This window comes from Bos grunniens, chromosome 17 (genome assembly GCF_055505025.1).
Source record: "Bos grunniens cultivar Pamir isolate PY7600 chromosome 17, Bosgru_T2T1.0, whole genome shotgun sequence".
NCBI classification, from domain to species: domain Eukaryota; kingdom Metazoa; phylum Chordata; class Mammalia; order Artiodactyla; family Bovidae; genus Bos; species Bos grunniens.
In genome coordinates this window covers 52301393-52318208 of record NC_141181.1, presented here as the reverse complement: position 1 = coordinate 52318208, position 16816 = coordinate 52301393, and the positions used below count along the sequence as shown (strand labels likewise).

The 16816-nt window shown below is 45.4% G+C and overlaps 1 protein-coding gene across 1 annotated transcript in view; it reads left to right on the top strand.

Annotated features, from left to right (window-relative positions):
• DNAH10 (dynein axonemal heavy chain 10) overlaps window positions 1–16816 on the top strand; it is a 157001-nt gene that overhangs the window by 471 nt on the left and 139714 nt on the right. Inside the window, exons 2-5 of the mRNA XM_086347331.1 lie at window positions 4835–4921; window positions 7916–8016; window positions 9871–9979; window positions 12707–12822. Coding sequence (XP_086203457.1) covers window positions 4835–4921; window positions 7916–8016; window positions 9871–9979; window positions 12707–12822 — 413 coding nt within the window. The remainder of the gene's footprint in view (window positions 1–4834; window positions 4922–7915; window positions 8017–9870; window positions 9980–12706; window positions 12823–16816) is intronic.

Sequence of the window (16816 nt, the reverse complement as noted above, 5' to 3'; positions counted from 1 at the left end):
CCCGCCGTGCCCCCTTCGGCCCTGTTCGTTCCCATCACTCCGGCCAGGAAGGCAGATCCCCGGCCACCCGCCACTTTTGGCCTCCCGGGCAGTCCGCAAATGCTCATTGTCGCCCACCCTGTCCAGGCACAGTCCAGGCACTTAGGTGAACCGGACAAGCCCACTTAGATAAGTAATCACAGCAAACACTTATCACTGCATCAGTACCAGGTACAGTTCCTAACACATACGCGTGCGTGCTAAGTCGCTTCAGTTGTGCCCAGACTCTCTGCGACCCCATGAACTGTAGCCCGCCAGACTGCTCTATCCATGGGATTCTCCAGGCAGGAATACCGGAGTGGATTGCCAGTGCCCTTCTCCAGGAGATCTTCCCGACCCAGGGAATGCACCCGCGTCTCTTGTGTCTCCTGCATTGATTGGCAGGAGCGTTTTTTACCACTAGGGCCACCTGGGAAGTATCCAGTTCAGTCCCTCAGTCGTGTCCGACTCTTTGCGACCCCATGGACTGCAGAACGCCAGGCCTCCCTGTCCATCACCAACTCCCTGGAGTTTACTCAAGCTCATGGCCAGTGGGTGTCTTATCCCATTTTACAGATGGGCTAGCCATGGCACATAGAAGGTCAACGAACTCATCCCCACAGGTCACATAATATTCATAAAAATATGAATCACTGTCCAATGGCATGCAGTAGATGGATGGAGAAGTGGCCCAGGGGCTGAGAGGGACACGTCAGGCTCACTCTGCCAGATGATGACAAGGTCCACCTTGGTGGAGAAGAGCACCCCTTCCTATCTTCCTAGACTCCCGCCCGGCACTTGTAACATCAAAACAAGGTGTTAAAACATTACAGCAGATGTAAACGTTTATGTTGAACAATTGAGCATTTCAAATAAAGATAGTAACAGTGACTGATGCCCAGAACTCCATGGAGGAGGCTGTTCCAGCCCTGGGACATGGAGAGGGCTTAGGGGTGGGGACAGGGGGAGACAAGACAGAGGGCAGGGGACACTTAGAGAGGTGCTTGTTGGGGAAGGAGACTGAGAAACACGCAGGTTCTCTCCCAGCAGGAGTATCAGCATCAGTGCAGTTGTCATGGACTGGGTTTGTATGATGTGTCTCATTAACCAAGGGCTTCCCCGGTGGCTCAGTGGTAAAGAATCTGTCTGCAAAGCAGGAGCCTCAAGAGATGCAGGTTTGATCCCTGGGTTGGGAAGATCCTCTGGAGAAGGAAATGGTAGCCCACTCTGGTGTTCTTGCCTGGAGAATCCCATGGACACAGGAGCCTGGTGGGCTACCGTCCATGGAGTCACAAAGAGTTGGACACAACTGAAGCAACTTAGCAGCACACACACGTCTCATTAACATCAATGTGCTAGTGTCACATCTTCAGGAGACTTTCTGGATCCCCTGCAGGGCCTTCCACTGGGTGGGAAGGCAGAGGCACACAGCACTTTTTATTTTCTTGAAGAGTAGTAGTCACATTCATATATTTTAAGTATACCCTCTTCACACAAAATAACACACATCCTCACTAGAAAAACCCAAGCCCACAAATAAACAGTAATAATGAATTGTAAATGATGCCCAGAGAGAGAGTCTCATAACATTTGGAATCCAACTTATTATCCGCCCCCTTCTTCCCTGGCAGACCTTTGGATCTGGATGTTTCATTATAATAGGACCTCAAATTTAGACTTTTTCATTATCACCAAGTGAAATTATGGATACAAAGATAAATGAACAGGATTGACTATTTCACATGTACCACAAAGTTCAGTAACTTTGATTTTATGTAGTTAAAAATATATATATAAGCATAAATTTTAAGTATTCTATATATATCCTTAAAAATATGTGTGTGTGTATATATATATATATATCCTAAGACCCTAAGAAATGGATGTGACTTATGCAACGTGGACTTCTTGTGACCTCTGAGGGCTTCTGTTCATAGTTTGATGACTGTCTGTTGTGCTGTATATACTCACACATGTTTAGCCCATTGCCTCCTGGCAGGATGTCCCTCTTCTATGCAGAAGCAGATTTTACTCTCTTCAGAGGGTTCGCCTGCTTACTTCCTGCAAAGGGTGCTCAGAAATCCCCCAAGAGCTATGTCTGTTTCTGGTCTGTCTTTACAACCCCTGCCCACTTCCCCAGCATTCTTCCCCTCCTTTTCTGGATCTTCTTCTTGTTATCACATGTTGAGAATGCAAATATATTCCCTGCTGAGGATGCTGTTCCTGGAAACTCAAAGTTACTGCTCCTGGAGATCCTAGGATGGTATTGGATGTTGGGTCCTGGGCAGAGGTGGGGAGAGAGGACCTCTCCTCAGCTCAGGTCTCACACTGTCACTCCCCTTCTGCTCATTAAGCCTGCAGGCTCACAAAGACCCTTGGACAGTTTTATTGGATCCTTTATGGCAGTGGTCCTCAACGCCTGAGCCTGTTAGGGACCAGGCTGCACAGCAGGAGGTGAGCAGCAGCGGCGTGAGTGAGTCTTCATCTGTATTTACAGCCGTTCCCCATCACTCACATGACTGCCTGAGCTCTGTCCCCTGTCAGATCAGTGACTGCATAATAAATGTAACTTGCTTGAATCATCCCATAACCAGCCCCCTCACCACATCTGTGGAAAAAATTGTCTTCTATTAAACCAGTCCCTGGTGCTAAAAAGGTTAGGGACCACTGCTTTATGGAGTCAAAACTCTCTGCTCTTAGTTAAAAATTGTTTGGATGGAGACAAATAGATGCTGGTCATGAGGAAAGAGGGGTGTCTAGACCAGCAGCATCTAGTTCAAGATGCTGTTCTAATAGCTAAACATGTGTTGTTTCTTGAAATAACAAAATGGAATCATACTGTCCAGATCACTTAATAACTTGCTTGCATTTTTACACAGTAATTTTTAGAAATTGCAAAGTTATGCAGTAATCTAAAAGTTGCACACTATTAAGTAATGAATATTTCCAGCAAGTATTACTGGAAGATATTCTCTTAAAAATTCACATAACGTAGAACTTTGAAACATAGAAAGTGAAAGATGAGCCCTCAGTCGCCCCTAGACCCTGCTCCCATTCCTCTGTTGTTGCTGTTTAGTTGCTTAGTCATGTCTGACTCTTTGCGACCCCATGGACTGTAGCCTGCCAGGATCCTCTGTCCATGGGATTTCCTAGGTAAGAATACTAGAGTGAAAACAAAAACAAAAACAAAAAAAAGGATACTGGAGTGGGTTGCCATTTTCTTCTCCAGGGGGATCTCCCAACCCAGGGATCAGGCCCACATGTCCTGTTTGGCAGGTGGATTCTTTACCACTGAGCCACCTGGAAAGTGCATCCCACTCCTATAGGTAACCATTATTGGTGGCTTGCTGTACATCCTGCCAGATCTTTTCTAGAATCAATTTATCTATCTATATTCAACATCATTATCATCTTTATCTTTCTATATAATGATATGTATATAATGATAAGGCTTCCTTGGTAGCTCAGCTGGTAGAGAATCCACCTGCCATATAGGAGACCCCGGTTCAATTCCTGGGTTGTAAAGATCTGCTGGAGAAGGGATAGGCTACCCACTCCAGTTTTCTTGGGCTTCCCTAGTGGCTCAGCTGGTAAAGAATCAGCCTGCAATTCAGGAGACCTGGGTCTGAACCCTGGGTTGGGAAGATCACCTGGAGCAATGATAACATATATTGTATAGAGAGAGCTCTTAAAATCATAAATAAGGTCATACTATGTATAGTATTTTGTGACTTGTCCACCCTCAAAGATACCTTGGAGAATTTTGTCCTAACTATAGATCTATGTAACTTTAGAGTTGTACCCTATTTTATTTACCTATCCCCTAATGAATGGACATTTATCCTGCCACAGTATTTTATTTTACACACAATGACACAATATGTCCTTTTGTACACTTTATTTTATGGGAGAGACTTATAAAAGTAGAACTGGAGGTGTGGTGGATGTGTGAATTTGTGGTTTGAGCAGATCCTGCCACACTGCTCTCCAGAAGGGCCCTGCCAGTCCACACCCAGCTACGGTGATGGGGTGCCTGTTTGCCAACATCCTCGCCAACACTGAGTATTATGAAAATTTTGACCAGTCCCCTAGATGAAAGGGGATTGGATGCAGGTCCTCATTCTAATGTACATTTGTGTGGTAATTAGTGGGGTTGAGCCTCTTTTTGGGTGCGTGTTGGTTACTTACATTTCTTCTGGGCTGCTTGTAACGATGTGATCATCTCATGTAACCTTCCTCTCCTGCAGAACTTGCACAGGTCTTCCTTTTGTGTCCCTTAACGTCGTCTCCAGTAACTGGGATATTTCTATGGGACTGTGTGTTGGTTTGCAAACCGCCCCCATACACGGAGGGCAAGGGGAGACCAGAGAAAGACGCAGCCACTCTCATCAGTAGGTGGTGGTCTTGGGCGTGGCTGGATGAGTTTACTGCCTGCTCACCAGCGCGGAAGAGTTTATAGAGAGGCCTTCCCGGGGTTTAGGCACCCACAGCACCTTGAGGTTCCCACCACAGCTCATCTATCCAGGTGCATCCTTGAAGTGGCTCCCAGGGTGGGCATCCCCAGGACAGGGCAGGGGCTAACAGCTCCTGATTGCCTGAGGGCAGCACTCGGGTTGAGCAGAGGCCCCTCCTCTCGGTGACCTCCTTCAACAGACCATAATAGGGTATGGGCTTCAAGAGAGTCTGTGGCCTTCAACAGACTCTTCCGAGGCCACAGTCCAACTCTCAGCACCAGGGAGAGTGGTGATTCCCCGGGGCTGGCACGGTGAAACAATTACGTTTTATTTTTCTTCTTTCGCTTTATGTGGCTGTAAAGATGATGACATTCCTGGCCTGTCTGAAGAGGAAGAAGAGGAAGAAGAGACAGAGTTTCAAAAAGTGGAGTCGATAGATAGAGCATCAGGTATGGAATTGGGAGTGAGGGGAACTGGGGGGCATTCACCCGGAGGGAGGGGTCTGCTTGCCCAGACTAAAATCAGTCTCTGCTTTTTACTTATGTGAAGCTGAGACTTAGTAAGAAGTTTTATACAAGGAGAAAGTGCTGGGTGTTAATAGGTTCATTATTAGTTACCTGGGGCTGCCGTAACTAAGGACCACAGACTGGATCGCTTAGAACAACAGCACAGCCTTCTTTCCCAGTTCTGGGGGCTAAAAGTCCAAGGTCAAGGTGTGGGCAGGACTGTGCTTCCTTGACACAGGAGGATCCAGGCCCAAGTACTGGTAGAGCCTAGATTGAAATCCTGCCCCAGACCATCACGTTGCAAGCAGAGCCCAACAACCCATTTCCTCCCCATTTCTCCTGTAACTCACCTTCCCTTACAATAGCGGAAGTTAGACGCGGCACTTTACCAAGATACTGAGTGTTTGAAAGTCAGAGGGGAAGGAATTCCCTGGTTGTCCAGTGGCTAAGACTCTGAGCTTCCGATGCAGTGGGCCTGGGTTTGATCCCTGATCAAGGAACTAGATCCCACATGCTGTACTAAAGTGCCTGCATGGCACTTTATGAAGATTGAGGATCCCGCATGCCACAGCTGAGGCCAAGTGCAGCCAAACAAATACATGCAAATAAATATTAAAAAGAAAACATCTTGGGCTTCCCTGGTGGTCCAGTGTTTAAGAATCCGCCTTGCAATGTAGGGAACGCGGATTTGATCTCTGGCCCAGGAAGATTCCACATGCTGTGGAGCAACTAAGCCCGCGTGCCACGACTACTAAGCCCACAGTCTAGAGTCTGTGCTCCTCAACAAGAGGAGCTTCTCCAATGAGAAGCCTGCACACGGAAGAGTAGCCCCTGCTCACTGCAGCTAGAGGAAGCGGTAACAACAAAGACTCACCACAGTCAAAAGGAAAAAAACAATAAAAAAAAAACCCTTAAAAATTAAAAATAAAATCAGGGGAGAAAAAGGATTGGGGTGATGTGCAGTGTTTCCTATTGTCATCTTAATTTTTTCAGAACAATTTATTTTTAACCAAAACATAACCCCCTCTCTAGTGAAAATTTGGGGTGTTAGAGGAGAGGAATACAAGTTTAGAAATACAGGCCCTCCATTCTTACTAAGATTTGTGTAGGTTGGGTTTTGATAAGACAGACAGTGGTCGTGAGCGACACAGTCGTGTTTACTGATGGCCTCCTGCTTTGTTACCAATAAATCCGTGATCAGGAAAGAATTGGGAGGGAGGAGGCTGCTTGGAGAGAAGGGTTAGGACAGTCTCCAACAAAGCAAATTAATATTCCTTCCAAGCGTATTTTTTTCTTTTCTTTTTATCGTGGTAAAGCAGATGCAACATCAAACAGCATTTAGAAGCATCCACTTCTAAGCATATAGCTCTGTGGCGTTGAGTGCACTTGGCAGTGTATTTTTTTTTAATCTTCTTTTTTTTTTTTTTTGCTGCATTGCATGGCATGTAGAATCTTAGTTCCCCGACCAGGGATTGAACCCTCATCCCCCGGAGTGGAAGCATGGAGTCTTATCCACTGACTGGATCACCAGGGAAGTCCCTCGATGGTGTATTTTTGTCTGTGGGCTGTTGCTCTTGCTCTGATAATACTAATTCTCCCAGCTGTAGACTGTTTTCTCTGCAAGCCAGCATGCTCGACACTCAGCCAACCTATAATCTAATCCTCCCAAATCTCACCCCAATAGATATTATTGGCCCATTTTATGGATGAGAAAACCCACTGCAGAGAGGGTTCGGACCACACATGTTGATTCGTTCCAAAGCCTGGACTTTGTCCAGTGCCTTTTGGAGGAAGAGCCAAACAATTTGAGATAGCTCTCCCTTCTCTGTGGGCTTCATCGGAAACTCAGGGTTGTGACTGGTAGGCTGTGAGATGTTCAGATCCCATCAATAACAGTAGACTTCGGAGACATACATTCATTCCAGTTAGTTTTCTTTCCACCCCCCAGCAGTTTCAAGTTTTATAGTGAAAAAGGAGTAGATGCTAACATGTTAACTATAATCTCATCCTAAGGATAAAGCGCCCCCTCTAAGTAAAAATCTCAGAGAAGTCACTCACTGGACACTGTAGCTGAAACAAGCTTATACACTCCCACACACAAATTAAAATTCCAACTGAGGACCAGTCAAAACCACAACACAATTCTCCCAAGTATAATGTGAGTCAAGGCTGCAGTAGGATTCATTTGTAAAAAATGTACATCCAGCTATTTTTTAAAATATAATTTTACTTTTTTATTTAGTAGTGGGGGTTACTCTCTAGTGGTGGTGACCAGGCTTCTCCCTGCAGTGGCTTCTCTTGTGAAAACAGGCACTAGGGCGCACCAGCTTCAATGGCTGTGGCTCTTAGGCTTAGTAACTGTGGCTCCTAGGCTCTGTGGCACAGGTTCAGTAGTTACGGGGCACAGGCTTTATGGCTCCATGGCTTGTGGGGTCTTCCTGGATCAGGAATCTAACCTGTGTCTCCTGCGTTGGCAAGCAGATTCTTTACTATTGAACTACCAGTAGGGCCCAACACCCAGCTTTTTGATAGCACACCCGCTGAGTGAAATATACTAACATTCAAGATGCAGGTCTGGTCTGCTGCTGCTGCTGCTAAGTCGCTTCAGTCGTGTCCGACTCTGTGCTACCCTATAGACGGCAGCCCACTAGGCTCCTCTGTCCCTGGGATTCTCCAGGCAAGAATACTGGAGTGGGTTGCCATTTCCTTCTCCAATGCATGAAAGTGGAAAGTGAAAATTGAAAGTGAAGTCACTCAGTTGTGCCCGACTCTTAGTGACCCCATGGACTGCAGCCTACCAAGCTCCTCCATCCATGGAATTTTCCAGGCAAGAGTACTGGAGTGGGGTGCCATTGCCTTCTCCGCAGGTCTGGTCTAGGTGACCAGAAACCTCATTTTCCAAGCTTTTCATCTTGTGCATTGCATCATGTTTTGCAGCTAAGAATCTGCAGCTGAGAATGTATTCTATACATCGTCCTCGCATCAGCCTTGAGGAGGAAGAGATGGACCTTGAGAGTATAGAGAACCTCCCCGTCAAAGTACGTGTGGCTCTTTCTCCTCTTGGGTAGGGTAATGGGAATTTCAGGTCCTCGGATGAGTCTGGGTAACTGACACAGTTCATACAAGAAATGTGTCCTGTTGGACTTCCCTGATGGTCCAGGTGTTAAGACTCTGTGCTTCCAATGCAGGGATCTCAGGTTTGATCCTTGATTGGGGAACTAAGATTCCACATGCCACACAGTGTGGCCAGAAAAGAAAAAACAGAAAAAATGTTAAGGAACATACTGTGTTGGAATAGAGATGATCGAATCCTGTGTTGGGGGTCCCCAGGGTCCCCCTAAGATTAAATGATCTGCCACAATGACTCACAGGACCCAGAAAATCTTTTGTACTCATCAGTTCAGTTCAGTTCAGTTTGTACTCATGGTTATAGTTTATTTCAGTGAAAGGATGCAGATTAGAGTGAACAGAGAACAAGGCATACAGGGCAGAGTCCAGGTGAAAAAAAGAACGAGTTGTCCTTTCCAAATGGGGCTTTCAGGGCAGCATTCATTCTTCTTCTTTTTTAAAAAATATTGTACTTTATTTATTTGGCTGTGCCAGGTCTTAGCTGTGGCACATGGGATCTTTAGTTGTGGCATGTGAGATCTAGTTCCCTGATCAGGGATTGAACCTTGGCCCTCCTGAGTTGGGAGTATGGAATCGTAGACACTGGACCGCCAGGGAAGTTCCCAGTATTCATTCCTGCAGCAACCATGTGAGACAACACATAGGCGGTTGTGCCAATCAGAGGAGTTCACCCAAGCCTTGGTGTCCAGGGTTTTTAGTGGGGATCAGTCACGTCTGCATGAAGTCCGCACAGTTATTCAGCAGCCCATTCTACTTTGCAGAGGTCAAACTGAGGCAGTATGACCCAGTTCCCCAGGCAAACAAAATCAGTTCACCATATATCACATTTTTAGTATAAACTCTCCAGCATGTCCCAAGGGCCCAGGTCTACAGAGATGCTCAGATCAGCCAGGATGTTCCAAAAGCTTAAAGGTCACCACCTGGGAACTGGTTCAGGGCTAGCCTTTTCCTTTTTTTAAAGATTGTTTTTTTTTTTTATGTCAACCATTTTTAAAGTCTATTGAATTTGTTACAGTATTGCTTGTTTTATGTTTTGGTTATCTGGCTACAAGGTATGTAGGATCTTAGCTCTCCAATCAGGGATCAAACCAACACCAACCACATGGGAAGGTGAAGTCTTAAGCACTGGGCCACCAGGGAAGTCCCAGGGCTAGTCTTGAGCACCTTTGGAATGTGTAGGGTTTGGACAACCCAGGTCTGCTGGGTCAACCCTTCACTGCACAAACCCCAGGGAGTTATAAAGTTAGGATGGAAGCATTTAGCCTGAGATGTGCTCATTGAAATTACGCTCAGTTGCCCCATGAATATGCCTCCCTGCAAAAAACCTGAATTCAAGATGGGTTTGTTGCAATTTGTGGTCCAGAGAAGCTTGATTAGGATATTGCTCAATTCAGTTTATTCAAGTGTAGCTGCAGTGGCCAGTTGGTGGAAGAGTCAGGCTTAGAGTTCAGCATCTGGGTGAATTTTATTTTATTTTTTAAAGTTGTTTTTTTTTTTTTGGCTGCTCCAGGTCTTAGTTGCAGCATGTGGGCTTGAGTTTCCTGACCAGGGATTGAACTTGGGCCCCCTGCACTGGGAGCATGGAGTCTTAGCCACTGGACCATCAGGGAAGTCCCCTTGGATGAATCTTAGCTCATGTCGTTGGTCCACTGGGAAGTAAGTTCAGCCAGTGCATGGAGAGAGAGCTCAGGTGTACACAAATATTAGGTGATTTGGGTGCACGGATATATCTCAGAGGGACTTTTTTGGTCCCTATGTTTCAGAAAACTGTTAAGCAAATGGTGGAAAAGACATATCTCCAGGTGCTTCGTCCTCCTGTTCCTGAGGAGTTTCTGGACCAGAATGTTTTGTTTTTTCTCAGAAATACAAAAGGTATGTTTCCAGCGGGAGTGTGTGTGAATGTGGGTGTGCATGCAAGGGCATGTGCGTGTGTCTGAGACTCTTAATTTTTACATGTTCTTGAGAAGATAGCTTTTTATCGGTACGGTCAATCCTCATTATTCACGGATTCTATATTTGTAAATTTACCAACTCGCTCAAAATTTTTGTAACCCCAGATCAGTACTTCCAGTGCTTTCATGGTTTTTGAAGGACGTGTGTGGAGTGGGGAAAATTTGAGTCACTAGCATGCATGGACCCAGCTGAGGTTAGGCAGGGCCATGCTCTGCCTTCTTATTGCATCAAGCACTATAAATGAGTGTCTTTATCATGATCTATTTAGTGCCAGGGTTTTTGAGTTTTTGTTGGGCTTTGGCGTGATTTCACTGTTTAAAAATGTCTCCAAGGTGGGGTGCTGAAGCACTGGCTAGTACTCAGAGTGCAGGAAGGCTGGGATGTGCCTGACGGAGAAAACTCGTGTGTGATGTAAGCTTCGTTCACACGTGAGCAATGGTGCTGTTGGCCGTGAGTCCAATGTTAGAGAATCAGCAATTATGTTCAATAAGGTGTCTGAACAGAAACACACATAAGGTTGTACAGTAAGTCCCCTATGTACAAACAAGTTCTATTCCAAGAGCATGTTCGTAAGACCAATTTGTTCGTAAGTCCAACAAAGTTAGCCTAAGTACCCAACTGACACAATCACCTATGTAGTACTGTGCTGAAATAGGTTTATAATACTTTTCACACAAATAAGACATAAAAAGACAAACAAAAAATTAAAAAAATTCAATCTTATAGTATAGGACCTTGAAAAGTATAGTACTACAGCTGGCATACAGGAGCTGGCATCGAGTGAAGAGGCAAGAAGAGTTACTGATGGAGGAGGGAGAGGGAGTGGGAAATGGTAGAGCTGAAGGATCGTCAGCAACAGGAGACAGAGGAGAAGCTGCAATTTTACTCACACCTGACGTTGATGGGACAGGTTCTTGTTTCCTGCTGGTTTCACTCCTATCTATCCTCTTGAAAAGAGGATTCAGTGATGTTTGGGTAGTACTGTATCAGCTATATCACCCACGCTTTTTTTCACGCTTGCTTCTGGACATCCTGGGCTTGAAATAAAGATACAGTTCGACTGTCCACTATACAGTACGCTATAGTAAAGTACACAACACACACGATGTTGCTTTTTTCTTTTCTTGAACACTGATGGCCCTTTGGATCACAACCTCATCCCTAAGTTCTGAGTTTCTGTACTTTGTTCTTCCCAAATGAGAGGGAATACAACAAGAAGGAGGGAAGATGACCGGCAGAGGCTTAGCATTAAACAGTTCTTGTTTGAGGAGGGGCCAATCTCAGCTCAGTGCTTCCCTATTTAATAATAATCACAAGCCAGGAACAATAATCAGCCTTGGCCAGAGGGTATGGAATTTACCCCAATTATTACTATTTACTCTCATCATATATATATATATATATATACATACACATATACAGGTGTCTTTCATTGATGTCAAGCTTTCTTTTTCACACTTGGCTTTTACATAATTTCCCTTTAAAATAAATTTATTTCAGTAAAGAAGCATTTGATAGAAACCTATGAGGCAAAGAATAGTGTGCAATCTGTACAGAGGCAGGGAAAGGCATGCAGACTGAAGCTTGTGGTGTGTCCCAGTAAGACTCAGAGAAGTGTCCCAGGGCCCTTTGAAGTGTTTTCAGAGCTGGTTGGTGGTGATTAATTTTTTGGTGGTGGGGGGTGTGGAGTCAAGGGAGAGGGTGGGAGCGAATACACATCAAAGAGAACCTGGCCAGTTCCATGGTGACTCAGTGGTAAGGAATCTTTCTGCCAGTGCAGGAGGCATGAGTTCGATCCCTGGCCTGGGACGATCCCACATGCGGTGGAGCAATTAAGCCTGTGTGCCACAACTCCCGAGCCTGTGCTCTAGAGCCCAGGAGCCCCAAGTACTGAGCCCACGTGCCTCAGCTACTGAAACCTGCGTGCCCTAGAGCCCATACTCTGTATAAGACAAGCCCCCACAATGAGAAGCACCAAGGGTAGAGAGGAGCCCCCTGCTCGTTGCAACTAGAGGAAAGCCTGTGTAGCAACAAAGACCCAGCACAACCAAAAATAAGTAAATAAATAAAAGAAAACCTGGTCAAGAGAGACTTTCCAATATGTCTTTAAAAAACCCATGACTTGGGAATTCCCTGGCGATCCAGTGGTTAGGACTTGATGCTCTCACTGCTGGGGCCCAGGTTCAATCCCTGGTCGGGGAACTAAGATCCCACAAACTGTGCAGTGGGGCCAAAAAACCAAAAACAACAACACTGCCACCCCACCCCCGCCCCCCGCCCCCGAATGCTGTGACTTGAAAGGTACTTTGGTGATGAACTGGGGAAGGTCACTGGGAGTGGAGAGACAGACCAAGCAAAGAGTTCATCAAATGCTGCTAGGAAACCCAAAGTGTTTCTCTCCTTGTCAGGCTGTACACACGACAACCAGATAGTTCATCCACGTGGCCCTCAGGTGCCGCTCGCATGACCCTCTGAACCACAGAGCGACCCTCAGCGTTTGTTTGTTTCTCAATGAGCACGTATTCTGATCTGTGCCTGGATCATTCCTTTGCATTTTTGGCAGAGGAGCTGGTTCCCACACATTTGGAAATATTGGCTGTGCCCACCTCCCTCCTCATCTCATTCCCCAAATCTGTTCCTGTCTAGAGACCATCTCTGAGGCGACTGACATGAAGGAAGCTATGGAAATTATGCCTGAAACACTGGAGTATGGGATTATAAATTCGCATGTGCTTGCTTTCCTGAGGGATGTTATATCTCAGGTAAATATGGATGGAAAAAAGAATCTTGGCACTTTTTACAAGTAAGGCCATCTGGGAATTCCCTGGTGGTCCAGTGGTTAGGACTTGGCGCTTTGACTGCCAAGGGTGTGAGTTCAGTCCCCAGTCAGGGAACTAAGATCTCACAAGCCAAGCAGCTCAGCCAAAAAAAATAATGAAAAAAGAGTAAGGCCATTTGCTTCATTGATTCCATAAAGAGGTGGTTGGCAACTCTTAGGTTCCAGACACTGTCATGGGGTTTGTTGGTGGAGTTGTGAGCAGTGGTGAGTGTTGTGAGCAGGACAGATGACATCCTTGTGTTCTGGCTTATACTGGTGGAAAGACACCAGTCATCAACACAAAAACAGGAAACTCTCGGGTAATGATGGCTGACTTGAGGAAGCGAAACCCTAGCAATGTGCTAGAAAGGGCTTCCTTGGTGACTCATGGTAGACTCTGCCTGCCAATGCAGGAGATGTAGGTTTGATCCCTGGGTCAGGAAGACCTCCTGGAGGAGGTCATGGCAACCCACTCCAGTATTCTTGCCTGGAGAACTCCTCGGACAGAGGAGCCTGGTGGGCTACAGCCCATGAGGTTAGAGAGTCAGACACAATTTAGAGACGAAACACCAACAGCAATGTAATAGAAATGGCCTGTGTGAATACGTGTGTGTTCACATGGTGGCGGTTAGGGACACCTAGCTGGAGAGGTGACATCTGACTTTTAGACAACCAATTAAAAAAGCCCATAAGCAGGCTTATTCACTAATGATAAGTTATTAGGAAAATGTAATAGAGTGGGAGTGAGGTGGTCAGGAAAAACCCCCTCTGAGGCAGAATTGAGAGGTGGATGAGGTGAAGGCATCAAACAAATGAGGATCTGGAGGAGGAGGATCCTGGGCAGAGAAAACAGCATGTGCAAAAGTCCTGAGGCGGGAGCAAACTCTGTTTAGTCTACAAACAGAAGGATGAGCAGTGCAGCTGGAGCATAGTGAGTGAAGTTTGGAAAGGAAAGTAGGTTTGAAGCATATGAATAAAATGATCTGGTTTGCATTTTTCTTCTCATCATTGTGTGTACATCATATTGCAGAGGCGAGAGCGTAAGGGGCCAGTAGACCTAATAGCAGGCTATGGAAGTGTCTGAATGGTGGGTGATAGTTGTTTAGGCTCCAGAGTTCAATCAGGGGAGGCAGTGGGAAGCAGACAGCATCAAGAATACGTTAGGGATGGAGCCAACAGGCCTTCTGATGATTTGGATATGGAGCTTTAGGAAAAGAGCATCAAGAATGACTCCTAGGATTTGAGTTTGAACAACCAGGGGGATATTAGGGTCATTACTGAGATGGGGGGGTGGAAGGATCTGGAGGAAAAAAACCCCAGACTCTATTTTGTACATATTAAGCTTGAGATGCCTTCTAGACATCCAAGATGAGGTGTGAGGCAGGATGAATGTCAAAGATCAAGGGAGAACTCAAGGGATTCCAAATATATATATTTTTATTCTATCTTTTTTTTTTTTGGCTGCGCCAAAGCACCTTAGTTCCCTGAGCAGGGACTGAATCCATGCCCTCTGCTTTGGGAGTGTGGAGTCTCCACCACTGGACCATCAGGGAAGTCCCTCCAGCAAGTTTTTATTGAGCACCTACTGTATCCCCATAGCAGTGATCACCATAGTCAAGGTCTGTATCTCACGGACCTTACATCCTAGTCAGGAAGAGTCACATTAAGTGAGATCAATGAGAAAATATACACTATGTTAGACCATGATAGGAGTTAAGGAGAAAGACGAAGCTGGGAAGGGGGTTAGGAAATGTTGGCAGGTGGTAAAGACAGGACTTTTGAAATACTGGATAGGGTAACCAGAAGGCTTCAGTGTTGTCTTTTGTTGGGACTCTTGCAGTTGCCTCCTGATAGACTTCCCAGCTTCTGCTCATGACCCTCTACTATATTCTTCACATGTCAACCAGAGAGATTCTTTAAAATATGGGAGTCACCGACATGGTGTTGCTGTTATTTGTACTATCTCAGTTCAGTTCAGTTGCTCAGTCGTGTCTGACTCTTTGTGACCCCATGGACTGTGGCACGCCAGGCTTCCCTGTCCATCACCAACTCCTGGAGCTTACTCAAACTTATGTCCATTGAGTCGGTGATGCCATCCAACCATCTCATTCTCTATTGTCCCCTTCTCCTCCGGCCTTCAATCTTTCCCAGCATCAGGGTCTTTTCCAATGAGTCAGTTCTTTGCATCAGGTGGCCAAAGTATTGGAGTTTCAGCTTCAGCATCAGTCCTTCCAATGAATGTTCAGGACTGATCTCCTTTAGGATGGACTGGTTTGATCTCCTTGTAGTCCAAGGGACTCTCAAAAGTATTCTTCAACACCACAGTTAAAAAGCATCAATTCTTTGGCACTCAGCTTTCTTTATGGTCCAACTCTCACATCCATACATGACTACTGGAAAAACCATAGCTTCAACTAGATGGACCCTTGTTGGCAAAATAATGTCTCTGCTTTTTAATATTCTGTCTAAGTTGGTCATATCTTTTCTTCCAAGGAGCAAGCGTCTTTTCTTGCTTCCTGATTTTGGAGCCCGAAAAAATACTCTCTCACTGTTTCCATTGTTTCCCCATCTATTTGCCATGAAGTGATGGGACCAGATGCCATGATCTTAGTTTTTTGAATGTTGAGTTTTAAGCCAGCTTTTTCACTCTCCTCTTTCACTTTCATCAAGAGGCTCTTTAGTTCTTCTTCACTGTCTGCCATAAGGGTGGTGTCATCTGCGCATCTGAGGTTACTGATATTTCTCCCGGCAATCTTGACTCCAGCTTGCACTTCATCCAGCCCAGCGTTTCTCATGATGTACTCTGCATATAAGTTAAATAAGTGGGGTGACAATAATGCAGCCTTGACGTACTCCTTTCCCAATTTGGAACCAGTCTATTGTTCCATGTCCAGTTCTAACTGTTGCTTCTTAACCTGCATACAGATTTCTCAGGAGGCAGGTCAGGTGGTCTGGTATGCTCATCTCTTGAAAAATTTTCCACAGTTTGTTGTGATCCACACAGTCAAAGGCTTTGATGTTGACAATAAAGCAGAAGTAGATGTTTTTCTGGAACTCTCTTGCTTTTCTATGATCCAATGAATGTTGGCAATTTGATCTCTGGTTCCTCTGCCTTTTCTAAATCCAGCTTGAACATATGCAAGTTCTCGTACTGTTGAAGCCTGGCTTGGAGAATTTTGAGCATTACTTTGCTAGTGTGTGAGATGAGTGCCAGTTGTGTGGTAGTTTGAGCATTCTTTGGCATTGCCCTTCTTTGGGACTGGAATGAAAACTGACCTTTTCCAGTCCTGTGGCCCCTGCTGAGTTTTCCAAATTTGCTGACATGTAGAGTGCAGCACTTTCACAGCATCATCTTTTAGGATTTGAAATAGCTCAACTGGAATTTCATCACTTCCACTAGCTTTGTTTGTAGTGATGCTTCCTAAGGCCCACTTGACTTCACATTCCAAGATGTCTGGCTCTAGGTGAGTTATCACACCATTGTGGTTATCTGGGTCATGAACATCTTTTTTGTATAATTCTTCTGTGTGTTCTTGCCACCTCTTCTTAACATCTTCTGCTTCTGTTAGGTCCATACCATTTCTGTCCTTTATTGAGCCCATCTTTGCATGAAATGTTCCCTTGGTATCTCTAATTTTCTTGAAGAGATCTCTAATCTTTCCCATTCTATTGTTTTCCTCTATTTCTTTGCACTGATCACTGAGGAAGGCTTTCTTATCTCCCCTTGCTATTCTTTGGAACTCTGCATTCAGATGGGTATATCTTTCCTTTTCTCCTTTGCTTTTCACTTCTCTTCTTTTCACAGCTATTTGTAAGGCCTCCTCAGACAACCATTTTGCCTTTTTGCATTTCTTTTTCTTGGGGATGGTCTTGATTCCTGTCTCCTGTACAATATCACGAACCTCTGTCCATAGTTCATCAGGCACTCTGTCTATCAG